Raw genomic sequence first — 13,939 nt, 5'->3', positions numbered from 1 at the left:
TTGGTCGCTGTTTTTCTTTGTCTCCCTGTTTTTTGTTTTTGTTTTTTTTTTTGAGGTACGCAGGCCTCTCACTGCTGTGGCCTCTCTCGTTGCGGAGCACAGGCTCCGGACGCGCAGGCTCAGCGGCCATGGCTCACGGGCCCAGCCGCTCCGCGGCATGTGGGATCTTCCTGGGCCGGGGCACGAACCCGTGTCCCCTGCATCGGCAGGCAGACTCTCAACCATTGCGCCACCAGGGAAGGCTCTGTCTCCCTGTATTGTTGAATGTGGATAAGGAGGAGACGGCACACAGGGTCATACAGTTGAATGGCTAGTGTGGAGAAGGCCTAGGCTTGCTTTGCACGGCTTGAGACTTGCTCTGTGGGCATCGGATACTTATTTTTAAATGCAGATTTCTGCATGCCCACTCTCCCCCACCCTGTCTCCCAATCTACTACCGATTTGCCGTCCCTGGTCATTTTTCTGTGAAGGGTGAGAACCTCTCTTCTGGGTACTGTGCAGTGTCCCAGTAGAAAGCAGAAGCAGCACAGTGAAGGAGAGAAAGCATCTTGGATCTGGTATCCCTCTTCCTTTACCGTCTCTTAGTATCAATGTCTACAATTTCTAGTTAAAATTCAGATGGAGAAGAAAACTAAGTCCCCGTCAATCGAATTTGTGGCTTCAAACAGGAAGCCCCTCAGCAGCTTTCTAGGCCTGTCCCACATTTCTCCACATTTGCATCTCAGTTCACTTACCTGTTCTCTGAGGTCTGTTTTCCTGGCTGCTCAAAAAGATGATGATCATGGTAATATTTATGGAATGCTTTTTTGTGCCAAGCCCCGAGGTAAGCACTTTCCTTGGATTGTTTCTTTTAATCAATACAGTGGTAGGGGGCAGGTGATAGAATTACTATCTCCAATTTAGGTGGAGGAAGCTGAGGCGTAGGGAGGGGTCAACAGAACTCTCAGAACTCATCTTACAGTCAGTAAGTAGCAGGGTGCAATTGTAACCCAGGTCTGGCTTACTGGAGTCAAGAAGGTGGTGTGAGAGTGGAACACAGCTTGGTATGTGGACATTTTAAATTCAGTCAGGCTCTCCCAATACATTTAGTGAAATGTTTCATCATATAAAGTTCTGTTTGCATTTCAGTGTTAAGTCAGGCCCAGGAGATTATCCAATAAAGGCCCTCCTTTTTCTTCAGCCTAGTGTGTATTTTGGGGCCACGATGCTTCATTTTAACTTCAGAAATTAAGAGAACAGACCAAGTAGTGGCTGGCTAGCTTTAAGTAAGATGGAAACTCACCTTGATTACATGAAATATTAGGAATATTGAAGATAATTAGGGCTCTTTTTAACCATCATCCTATAGAGCAGGTTTCAAGAGCAAGTGGTAGGAGGGTAGTGCTTGCTACGTAATGATCTAAGCCTGCCTTAAGCTTGTAGTGAAGAGACTAGCTTGAAACGTCAGAACTAAAACATCACGGCTATGGAAACAACTCCAGATGTTAGAGCTACCGGCTGCTTCTAATTTTATACACAGAATGACAAAGGGATTTGCCATGAAACTTTTGCGTCAGTGGTTCATGGGTGCGTTATATTGGTCTGTGTCTGAAATATTTCATAATAAAAATTATTACTTATAAATGAGAAAAACCTTTTAAAGACTTGATTAGAAAACAGTGATTACTAATAATGCCAAGACAGTGATTCTTTTAAAGTAACCTTTTTAAGAAAATTATTTTCTAATTGAAGCATATAAGGTTAAAAATAATAAAATTATTATATTATTATTATGTTTAAAATTATGTTTGTCATTTCTTCTGTTTCTACATTATAGTGGCCTGTCTGGTGCAGGAATTTTATTATGTGACTAAACATAATTAGGTTTAGAAACAAATGTCTCTTAATCTAAACTTCCCCCTAATTTAGAAAAAGTATTCTTTAAAACCTTTTTGAAATTCCTTCTCTCCTTTAAAGATTATCCAATATTAACCAGTTATGCATTTTCTCTTGTCCCCTTCCTTAAACAATGTGTATATATGTGTCAAGCTGATAGCCATAGCTAAATAATTTCTGAATTATAAAAATTGTTTCTGATAATATGAACCTAATTTCATTTTGTAAGAGATGCTCTCTCTGGTAAGAAATGCCATCTGTTGAGGAAGTCATACAAAAAGCAATCAATTTTTAAAATGGTTTCAATTTTGGTTAGTGATTTCAACAGGTTGGTGTATATGTAACAAGTTGTCTTCTGCTTTTCACATAGCATTAAAACTTCCTTTTGGCAAAACAACAGTGATGCACTTGGTGGCCAGAGAGACACTGCCAGAGCCCAACTCTCAAGGTGAGCCGTGCGCTCGAGAAGGTTCTCACTCGAGCCACAGCCATTCAGAAGTGGCTCCGCGTTTCTCGGAAATTCTGAGGGGAAGAAGTTCTCATAGTTTATGGTGACTGGTCCTTAGCAGTCAAACCAAATCAGCGTGTCCCTTGATTCTCCTCTGTGTTTATGTGTGTATCTTGGTTTGGGGGAGAGGAGAGGGAGGGGCAGGACTGTGGAATCTCTAGGGTGTCTGGGTAGGTAAGTGGGCCCTTATGTTAAAAACCTCTGCGGGCCTCTTTTGGGGGTGAAGACAGGTATCAGCGCCCCGCCCGCCGCCCAGCCATCTGCTTGCCTTGTGGAAGCCTTCTGCTTCCGGGAAGGCTTGTGGAGGATAGTGCAGGATGAGGTGCTACCATCCATCCTGGAGCTGGGTCTCAGTGGAGAGGGAAGGTGACTTTGTGGACGATTGCTAAGACCTAACGAGTCACCAGAAACTATTCATAGTTTATGGATGGAACTTGTTAGTAAGCAAATAACCAGACATTTTGGAAACAGGCTAAAATTAAAAGGGTATTTACTATAGCTTTTTAATTTAAAATAATGCAAACATTAAACAGAAAAATCCTGTTTCTTACTATGCTTGCTGTTTCTTATTATGCCCCTTTCCCCATGCTTTTTTTTTTTTTTGCGGTATGCAGGCCTCTCACTGCTGCGGCCTCTCCCATTATGTGGAGCACAGGCTCCGGGACGCGCAGGCTCAGCGGCCATGGCTCACGGGCCCAGCCGCTCCGCGGCATGTGGGATCTTCCCAGACCGGGGCACGAACCCGTGTCCCCTGCATCGGCAGGCGGACTCTCAACCACTGCACCACCAGGGAAGCCCCCCCCCCCCCGGGGAGTCCCCCCATGCATTTTTATAAACAAGGCTTCTCTTCATCTTCCCTAGGTCAGAGGAATCGCGAAAAGACTGGAGAGAGTAATTGCTGTGTGATCCTGTAAACAGTGTCTGCCAGGTGTGGTGTGATGTAGTCTTTGTCTTTCATGCTGCTGGGCCAGAGGAGACCCAACGTCGCTTCAGAACCTTTAGGAAGAGTCTGCCTATAAATACGTGGACCTGAACTATCACATGAACACTGTCATCTTTTCTCATGAAAGTAAAAAGAACCAAGAACATTTTTCACTATGATTTTTTATTTCCAGTATTTTTGTTTATGTCGAGCAGTTTTAAAATGTATTGATTTTTGAATGCAAGTCAATCTCCAGGGGAAAAGTTAACAAGTTATCTTTCATAGCAGAAACGATTTTGCTGCCACAAAAATTTTCATTACCAGAACTAACAAAATCAAGTGTTCCAAATACAGTGTGCACTAAAAAAGATTGACGGTTATTTTCTTCATCAGCAGAATTTATAACATGGTTTATGGTACCTAGAAATATACTCATATATACAATCCACACTGGAAGACACAGCAGTTAATGAAGTTAATTACTGGGCTAACATGAGAGTAAAAAATGGAAAAGAAACTGAAATGTTGGGTGAATGCTACCAAAGTCAGCCGTGGCGGCTGCGCTGGCACAGAATCCTACACTGAGTGCGACTGTTCTCACTGCAACAAGTGAAGAAACAAAACGTGCCTCTTGTTGAAATTACTCAGCAGAGGGCTGATGAGACTAGTTGTTTTTCCTTTAACATGTGCACTCTAGTCAGACAGTGACGGAGGGCTGGTTCACATAGCACAAGATGGGTGAGAGCTCGCGTCCTAGCCTTAACGCAGGGGTAAATTCCAGTCACTCGTAGACCTCCGTGATTGCACAGAAATATTAGAAAACCTCATTTATTCATCACTTTTGTGTATTTGAATATCAGCAAATTGAATTTTTCCATAATTATTGCTCATCTCTGTGTCCAGTGTCACAGTTACTCATTAGAGACCTCAGATGAATTCTTAAAATTAAAAAATTCTCCATAGGACTAATTTTGTTTCTTTATGTAGTTTGCATTGGGTATTAGTGCTTGCAATTGTATTAAAGTCAACAGCTGATTTTCAAGGCACACTTGATTAGGGATGCCATTGTTTTGTTTTGTACCAATAATTTAAAAATTGATATGCTAGAAACAATTTGCACAGCACTAAAGCATGAGCTAGTTTCATCTAAACCTGTAAAAAATAGAAAAGATTTTATATTTTTTCACTGGGAAGAAATTCTTCCTGGATGAAATTACAAATACGTGTAGAATATATTTAATAAAAAACTTATAAAATACCTAACTATAGAACTTAAATATAGATTGGCGTGTAGTATATAGAACAATGTTCCATATAAATAACTTTAGCCTTTATAAAAATGAACTTGCAGGCTGACGTTATGTTCTGTACTGAAATGAGTGTCCACGGCCCTTACAAATAGTAAGTGTAAATCGTTTCAAACGGTCAGCTTTGTTTAAAGGTAATCAGGTTATTTTATTCATTGTTAATGCTTTGACGAAAAGGCTTTATATGCAGTAGATCTACGAAAATATTGTTCATACTGATCAGAATTAAATTTGTATAGAGCAGAGTTTTAAAATGAATGTAAATAGCACTGAACATTTTCCTCCTGCAACCTGGACTTACAGATCCTTTATGTAAACTAAATAAAAAAAATATTGTAGTGCATTTTGGTGGTAATTTTAAAGGTCTTGATTAGGTTGATAATTGTTTAAGCACTGTCTCCTCCATGTTAAAATTGTTCAGTTTTTATTTCTGAATCTTTAAAAAATTTGTTTAATATTCTACTGTTAGGTTTGGGACGAATCCCAATGTATCTCTGGTATTTAACCTGGTTAATCTGTGCACAGTCACGACAATGGGTAGAATTATGTAGTCCGTGTTATCACTAAGATGTTCTATTCAAGAGATGTCGAGCATTTATATGCTTTGCTGACTAACTCACATGTGAATTGTTCGTGTGGACTAAAGAAGACTCTGGTAGTTACTTAATTGGGCAATTAAGCCATTTATGGCTGTATTCTTTCCTAATACAAACTACTGGTAATTATTTTTAATAACTATTTTAATTCTAATTATTCTTCTGTTTCTCCAAAGTTAAAGACTACATTTAATTGTGATTGAAATTTTATGGTTAACCATATTCTCTATTGGTTTTCAATATATCTTTCTGTGTGTTCCCACATTATAAATTTCCCTTCACAAGACCTCAATTTGGAGTTTGCAAAATGGATGAACTGGTTCATCAGTAGAGAATTATGTCTCTCAATACCTGATATCATTGTTGTGCAAAATGCAAAGAAGAATTTGAAAATTGCAGTAAAATTACATACAGGAAACACCAAAAATGTAGATGCCTTAATAGTGTATACATGAAGATACTCAACCATCCCTTTGAAAATAGTTCCTTGGACTGCCTGCCGGTTAAAACGGATCGATCATATCCCATTGACGGTCCCTCTGCCACAAACAGCTTGCTTGCTGAAAGGCGAGAGCCGCAGAGGTCCAGTCCTGTAAATAAAACCTGAGCTACGGGCCTGTGACCCTGCCCAGCACTTGGTATTTAACTCATGTCTTTCACCTAAATTGTCCTAGACTTGAAGTATTCTGGAAAAGGCAAAGCTTTCCTTCTTTATTAAAACCTCAGCATGTCTCCTTGATCTGACTTATTTGGTTCCTCTTCAAGATAAGTTGTATCTTGTCATGAAAAATGTAGTATTTAACATCATCACGCACATTACATGAGGTTTTCTCATGACAAACATCTATCCTTTGTTTTATGTCATCTTGACCAACGTTACAATAATTTCTGTTAGCTGACTGTGGTGAACAATGTTTAATGTGAAAAGAAATTAAAACTTTCTTCATCTGTTGTAGAATATTTCCCTTCTTTTAAATGACTTCATAATTTTGGTGTAGAAATATTCTTTGTCTCTACTATTTTTCTCTTTTTTCCTTCCATTTATTTTATTACATTCCTCAGTAAAATCAGCATTATGTCAGCCTTTTTTTCTTCTCTGTTACCGAAACCAAAGAGAAGTGATCAACCAAAATTCTGTGTACCTTCACACCACCCTTACTGGTAACTGTTGCAGGCATCTCTTTAATTTTTTTCCCATTATTATTTTGCAATATAGCCACTGGTTAGCCAAACAGAGTGACTAGGGGTGGGAGGAGGGCTTGAAGAAGGGCGTGTAACCTATACTTGTGGTTGAAACAAAACTGCAGGCTGCTGGCTGTCTCCTAGGCACGGTTTCCCTGACCTAGCAGAGTGGGCTTCTCGGACGTGGGCAGCGGGTGGTTGGCTGCGGCTCCCCTCTGCGGCTCCGAGCGCTTGGTGCGCTTTCTTCGGAAGAATACAGCGTGTGTGAAGCCCTTTCACAGACCTGGGGATGGGGTGGGGACTGGCTTCCGAAAGAGTTCGTGGACAAAAGTAAATAAACGTCCAAGTCTCGGTCAAGTTTAAGCCAGTACTACAATATGAAAACATACTTCATTTATTATTTTGTGGCCCTTGACAATGACATCAAATGTCCTTCAATTTTTTTTATTCTGCCTCCTTTTCAAAACGCCAACTTTCAAGAAGTATACAGTAGGCATGGTAAATCAATACTTGGGGAAAGGGGATGTCAATCTCTCCTTTGATTCAACCAATAAAAAAAGGAACTGGGGGACTTCCCTGGTGATCGATCCAGTGGTTAAGACTGCACTTCCACTGCATGCCGCGTGGCACGGCGGGGGGGGGGGGGGGGGGGAGAAAAGGAATTGGGTAAACAAACATATATTTCTTAACGTGGCTCTGGAAGTGATTTGTTTTAAAACCAAAAGAGTCTGAGGCAGAGACTCAACTGATTCTAGAGTGTAGTTATTACACATTCAGACATTGTTCAGTATCTGATTTTTATTTTCTACAGACATTTCTCAAGCCTTATTTTGGTGTAAGGGGAGTCTACGTTGTAGTAGAAGACACTTTGCTCCTTTTAAATAACAAGGAGGGAACAGGATCTAGAGGGGAATAGTGCCTGACCACACACGGAACTGGAACCTCAAGGTTTTAATCGGTGTTGCTTTTTAGACTGTCCACATGTTCCATGTGATAATAAAAGAGGGGAATTTATTCCGTTCTCAATTATCTGCTGGATAAGATGGCTTTTCCGGCGTTCTGGAGCCTGGCCCTTCTCATGGTCCCCTTCTGCATCACGAGGTTTTCTCTCCGGGGCTTTGCTTAACTGAGTTCCACTAATTAGCGTGCAACCTTCCACCAGTGTTTCTCAAGCGTTTTAAAAAATTTGATGAACACATCTCCATTTTGACTGATAACTGCCATTCAGCCCTCAGACTGCGGGATGCCATGCCCGAGACCAGCAGGGCTTTGGAATCAGGCCTGGCTTCGAGGTCCAGTTACTTAATCTTTGGGCTTCCGTTTTTTCATATATAGAGTAAGGATAATACCTATTTTGTAGGGTTGTAGGGATTATTTTAAAATAAACATTTTTAGCACTGACTGGCCCAAGAACTCATCTGACCGCCCATCAGAGCTGTCAGAGGGCCTTATGTCGGAAATGGAGGGCCCAGCACGCATGTGTGTTCTAGACATCATGAAGAAGTAGCTTACGAAAAGGAGAAAAAATAGGAAGATTCTGCGTGCAGATCTCTCACAAGTAAATCACTATGTAGTCACAAATTATCCCGATGAGGAAGGAAAAAAGACACTGAAGAGATCACTGTGGCCACAAGTCAGCTCTCCCATTGTAATTTAAACAGCATGAGCAGAACCGGGTGTTTGGCTATGTAAATCAAGGAGAAATCTAGTAAGTGTCAGACACCTCTGAGAATGGTGTTAGAAAGGTCTGGAATGAACGGGGGTTGAACGGAAATAGAAAGTACACGATTGCTGTGCTCAAAACAAAAAGAACATGGCAGGGATACACTGCTGGGTGCCGACCCTGGCTGCATGCCGGAACCACCGGGGGAGTTTTCATTATTTTAATTTTTTACTTTTTCCTATTGACGCCTGGGTTGCTCACATCAGCTGAACTAAATCAGAACACTCGTGGCTCGGAATGGTCTCCTTAATTCTTGCCAATGACCAAAACCAGAACCACTTAAATACCGAGAACACAATACGGTGGAAAGACTGCAGTAAGTGAAGTTAAAGTAGAAATGGAAACCGGGCGAGAGGATGGAGACGGGGAATAAGGGTCCCAGCCGCTTTGGATTCTAGGAGACCTTGCGCACGCCGAGTAGTACTGCTCCTGCGCCCCTCCTGCCGCATCGCCCTAGACCCCCTCCTCCCTGCGTGCCTTTGCGCATGCTCACTACCACCACCCGCTCCCAGACCACGAGGCCAGACCCCCAGCATCCCAGCCGCGATACCCACGGGGAGAAATAATGTCGAAGTGGAATCCATAAAAATGAGAAGGATTTGTACATCAGTGTTCACAGCAACATTATTCACAGTACCCAAAAGGTGGCAACTACCCAAACAGATGAATAGAAAAGCAAAATGTGGTATCGTCAGACAATGGACTATTATTCAACTTTAAAAAGGATGGAAATTCTGACACATGCTACAACACGGATGAGCCTTGAAGACACTATTCTAAGTGAAATAAGAGGCCACAAGAGGACAAATAGTGTATGATTCCACTTATACGAAGTACCTTGAATAGGCATCATAGCGATGGAAAGTAGAACAGAAGTGACCAGAGGCTGGGGGAAGGCAAGGATGGGGACGCGGGGACACAGTTTCAGTCTGGGAAGATGAAAAGAGCTCTGGAGGTGGACAGTGGGGATGGCCGCACATCGTGAATGCACTTAGCGCCCCGGCTTGTACGCTTAAGAATGCTTAAAATGGTAAATTCTATGCTATATATATTTTACCACAGTAAAAGAAAAATAAAATTTTTTTTCAAACACATGAGTAGGCCTTACCCAGGAAAAGGAGCCCGGCAGAGCTTCGGAGAAAATGGGCAGAGGGCGATGCAAGCAGAGCAAACAGAAATGCAAAGGCCCAGAAATGAAAGCGGGCACGCTGGCGAGGCAATTGTGAGTAGCTCGGTGTGGCTGGAGCACGGAGGACTTGACTTTGACAGGGAGGCAATGAGAAAGTGGAGGCTTGCAAAGCGAGCCGGGGCCACGACGCGAGGAAGCTCAGAAACCCCACCCGTAACTCCGAAATCTGGACGTTTCCTGCAGGTGGGGCTGCACCACTGAGTCATGCACACTCACACACCCCCAGAAGGGACTTGGCGATTTCCCTCCAGCCTTTCTACGGTAATAAATTATATAATAAAATAAAATGCACTGTTTCTGTATTTTTAAAAATGCTTATTATAAAGAATTCAGAGTCTTAAACATGAAGAGGTGAAAAGTGTTTTCACTTTAGTTTCACCCCAAGCCCATCACGCACAAATAAGAACATGATCTGAGTATTCTCTGTTCATGATGACAGCAGAGACGGTTCATAAGCAAAACTGCTTTATAAACTTGGGGTCATACAACAAAAGCTGTTTTGAATTTTAGTTGCATTCAACAAAAGACATGGAAATGAAACTCAAAGAATCACTGTCACATAAAAGTTTCTTCACCACCAGAGGGTTGTTTCCTAAATATCCCTCTAGGATTAAAGAAAGAGTGATTTTGAAGAAAAAGAAGGGGTTACTATTTATCTTTAGTACTTTATGTTTCAGTTTCAGACAATACTAATTGATTCCTTTCTCTGAAAGATGAAAGAGGTATTACTTCTTCCGTCTGACCCCCTCTGAATTTTGTTAAGTTATATGATTATTTTAATATTCCCATATTTTAATATTCCCATATCCCATAAAATTCCCATATTTCTAACACATACACTGCTCTCTAATTACGTGGTATCATAATTATTCAGTTTTAACTCTACATTTAAATGGATTCCATATTCACTTACCAATCTTTCATCAAAGCTTCCCGAGTCCTGATGGTTTTAAATCATGAGTCATCTATCAGTGGGTTAAGTTGTTATTGTAAAATATCTTTTAAAGAAGGTTCACAGCACTGCCTAAAGGTGTCTGTCTGTTACCTTTACGTTTGAATGACACCTTGATGGGGTGGAATGATCTCAGGCTGCACGTTCTTTCAGAACTTGGTAGACATTGCTCCAATGTTCTCAGGCTCTGACTGTTGTGAACAATTCTGAGGCCAGTCTAATTTGTCTCTCTTGTAGTTGATTTGTGTTTTTCTAGATGCCTGGAGATTCCTTTGTTTAAGCCTCAAGTTCAACAGCTTCTCCAGGCTATGCCTTGGCAAAGAGCTTTCGGTGTCAAAATCTCCAAGAATGTGGAGTGTGCTTTTAACCTGCAGATTCAGTTCTGCCCGGGAAATTTTTCATACGTATCTCTCAGGACATCTTCTGGTCCTCTTGTCAATCCTCTGCTTCAGGGACACCAACTGTGCGTCTATTGGATTCTCACCATTCACGGGCCGGATGTGTTATCTTCTCTGCTTTAACATTGGTGTCTTTTCCGTGTGCAGTCACTGAGATGACCTCCGTCTTTCTTCTGATGTCAGCACTTTGATTCTCAGCTGGGTCCAGTCCTTTGCTTTTTAAGAAATGTATACTTTAGTTCTCTAAGTATGATGTTGTGGAGTTTGTGGAAATGGGTGGGGGGGAGGGGGATGGAAGGAAAAGAAAGAAAACTCAGCTGCGGGGTGTGCAGGCTCTGTTGGAGAAGCTTCCCCTGCTCTCTCTGCTGATGTGTCACTGAGGGTCTGGAGCTGGTGTCCCCCCGCCCGGCTGAGGGTGTTGTTCATTCCCACCTGGGGTGACCCTCAGGGTCGGATTATTCTCCCAACTCAGGCACCGTCTTAGTCCCTCACTTCTGCCGGAGAATCAGCTCTATTTTTCACTTTCTCCCATATTCCTCCCCCCCTCCGTCTCTCCCCCCACACACTCTGTGTGAAGTGCTTTTCTAGTTGCCGGTCACAGAGGGAAAAATAGGTGCTTCCCTGGTGGCGCAGTGGTTGGGAGTCCGCCTGCCAATACAGGGGACACGGGTTCGTGCCCCGGTCCGGGAAGATCCCACATGCCGCGGAGCGGCTGGGCCCGTGAGCCATGGCCGCTGAACCTGCGTGTCCGGAGCCTGTGCTCCGCAACGGGAGAGGCCACAGCAGTGAGAGGCCCGTGTACCGCAAAAAAAAAAAAAAAAAAAAAAGAGGGAAAAATAGCAAAATCTGTTGTCTCACTGTTTTAAAGTTATTTAATCACCTGCCTTTTGATGATCATTTACCATCTTGACTTGTCTTTCTCGCTCACCTGAGGTCCATTCATTGGGCATCTACTGTAAGCCATGCACTGGGGGAGGCACTAAGAGTTCAAGGACAAGTGAGACAGTCTCTGCTCACAGAGTTTGTGGTTCATTTTGTTACCTGTCTCATCAGTCACTGAATAGTCTCAATTTACTGTTAGTTACTATTTTCTTCCTCTCTGCTCCTGCTGTCCCTGCTCCAGGCCTTCTTTATCTCTGAGATAATTAACAGATCACAGCAACCGTCTCCTATATCTTCTTTTTTACCTAAGACTTCCTGGTGACAAATCTGGTTGGAATAATGTTTTTAGATAAATCTTTTCAAAATCACTTTTTTCATGACGCTTCTGGGGCCCAGAACTTCTCAGTGACTCCTCACTTCTGACCACAAAAATCCCAGCTCCCTGGCACAGGTCTCCTTCCTGCGGCTCTGGGCTCTCCACCTGCAGCGAATCCCGGGGACTGGCTTGTTCAACACTCATTCCAAACCCTTTTGCATTAGCTGCACAAGTGAAAGCTAAGATCCATTCTCCTGACTCTCTTGCAGCTAGAGGTCCAGTTTTAAGTTCCTCCTCTCGGAGGCATCCCGGGGAGATTGATTCACAGCTGGGGTGTGTCGGAAGAGGAGCCGGGCACAGAGCATCCGCTTTGCTGGTACAAATGGCACAGGCCGTGCGCTCTGGCTTGGAGGCAGTGACTTCTAGTTTGCAGGCAGCATCTTAGTGTGGCAGCTTTCTGATCATGACGGAGGCCTCAGCCCTCCCGGCAGCCCAGTTCTTCCACGTGGGGAAGGGACTCACTCTTGGAGGCTCAGCTTAGAGCCTCTTTGTCTATCTGTTCCATTCTCTAGGTGATATATATACCATTAAGTCCTTTCTGCTTTAACTAGCTGGGAGGGACCCTGGTTTCTGCAATCCTTCGCTCTGACCAATACACTACCCAGCTTTACTTCTCACTTTCCCCCCAAACCTATCAGCCTGGTGCCCTCACTGGCCCCGGGAAGATACCCTTCATGTCTGTCCTTCATGCACTTACCCCTTCACCCGCCCTCTCGCTTTCCCCTGCGATGTAACTGTCTCCCTGGGTCCTCTAGTTCCAGATCCAGAGCACATCTGTCTCCCCTGGGGCTTCTCTGACCCCCGTGTCCCCACTGGTCCTCTTCACGGGACAGAGAAGCCCAGCCCCGAGGGTCAGAGTAGGCTTAGGGCCTCAGCTCTCCCATCCAATGGCAATCCCGGATGGACTTGTCCTCAGTCTCCTTTGCCATAAAATGCGGAGGTTGGACCACGTGAGCACCACCTTGACCTCCAATTCAAAAGTTAAGACTCTAAAACTCAAAGAAAAGCTACTTCCCAAGCCAAGAGAGCCGAGCTGCTCTCAAAACATTTGACTTCAAATCCTGTGGCCTCTTTGCTTCCTGACACCTTTCCTCCAAGGTTGGCCACGCACGTGTGGACTGTTTATTTTAACCGCTGGAGAGAAATCCCTGCAGCTGGTGCCGACAGGCAACGTTCACCCGCTGCACGGGAGCCATGCCCCTGGCTGTGGCTGACCTCTCCACGGCGGGCTCGCAGCTCCTGTCAAATCTGGACGAAGATTACCACAGAGGAGGGTCTACCTGGCTGAAGCCGTGCCGTGGGAAGAGAGCAGCTGTGTGGCAGGTGTTTTTGCTCAGTGCGAGTGTCAGCAGTTTCCTGGTAGCCTGTGTAATATTGGTGGTGATTCTCCTGACTCTGGAACTTCTAATAGATATAAAGCTCCAAAAAAAAAAAAGAAGAAGAAGAAGAAGAAGAAATCCCTGCAGCTGGCAAGGCCAGGCCCAAGGGATGGGGAGAAGAATTCTTTTCCAAGAAGGCGAGTCCCCCTTAGAGTGTGGGCCCTGTTTCATGGACAAAGTACACAGCTTGCCTATATTCCGTTACCCAACCTGTCTGCCGACGCCTCAGGCTGCAGCGCAGGCCTGATGGGTGAGGCTCCATGACAGGGTCTCAGTACACATTCCCACGGAGGCTGACGACCAGGCCTCGAGAACAGAGCAGTCCCCATGCTGGGTCACATCGCAGGCTCTGGAGTCAGCGCCAGGGAGCGTCTGCTCATTGAGCCTGGGGAGACGGACCAGACAGAACCCTTAGGGCAGGGTGACATCATCTGTGTGACGTCACACATGGCCCTTCTTCAGACTAACAGGCCGCTCTGGCTCCCAGGTCCTGTCCCAGGCAGGTCTGCAGCCATCCCAGGGCATGGGAAGGCTGGAGACCCTCAGCTGCTTCACGCCCATTTGTCCCAGCTGTTCTCAGCGTCCCCTGCGTCCAGGGGCTACATGCCATTACTTGAACCACCCGCAGGGAGCCTTCCTGGAGCTCAACT

The 13,939-nt window shown here is 44.1% G+C and overlaps 1 protein-coding gene and 1 long non-coding RNA gene across 2 annotated transcripts in view; one reads left to right on the top strand and one right to left on the bottom strand.

Moving 5' to 3' along the window:
- UBL3 (ubiquitin like 3) overlaps window positions 1-6,294 on the top strand; it is a 70,365-nt gene extending 64,071 nt beyond the window's left edge. Inside the window, exons 4-5 of the mRNA XM_059995952.1 lie at window positions 2,246-2,323; window positions 3,245-6,294. Of these exons, the coding sequence (XP_059851935.1) occupies window positions 2,246-2,323; window positions 3,245-3,297 (131 nt within the window). The 3' untranslated portion in view covers window positions 3,298-6,294. The remainder of the gene's footprint in view (window positions 1-2,245; window positions 2,324-3,244) is intronic.
- LOC132413767 (uncharacterized) overlaps window positions 1-13,939 on the bottom strand; it is a 146,141-nt gene that overhangs the window by 69,685 nt on the left and 62,517 nt on the right. The window lies entirely within an intron of this gene.

Source organism: Delphinus delphis, chromosome 18 (assembly GCF_949987515.2).
Source record: "Delphinus delphis chromosome 18, mDelDel1.2, whole genome shotgun sequence".
In the NCBI taxonomy this organism is placed as follows: domain Eukaryota; kingdom Metazoa; phylum Chordata; class Mammalia; order Artiodactyla; family Delphinidae; genus Delphinus; species Delphinus delphis.
The sequence above is the reverse complement of the archived record's forward strand: the minus strand, read 5'-3'. Positions and strand labels throughout refer to the sequence as shown.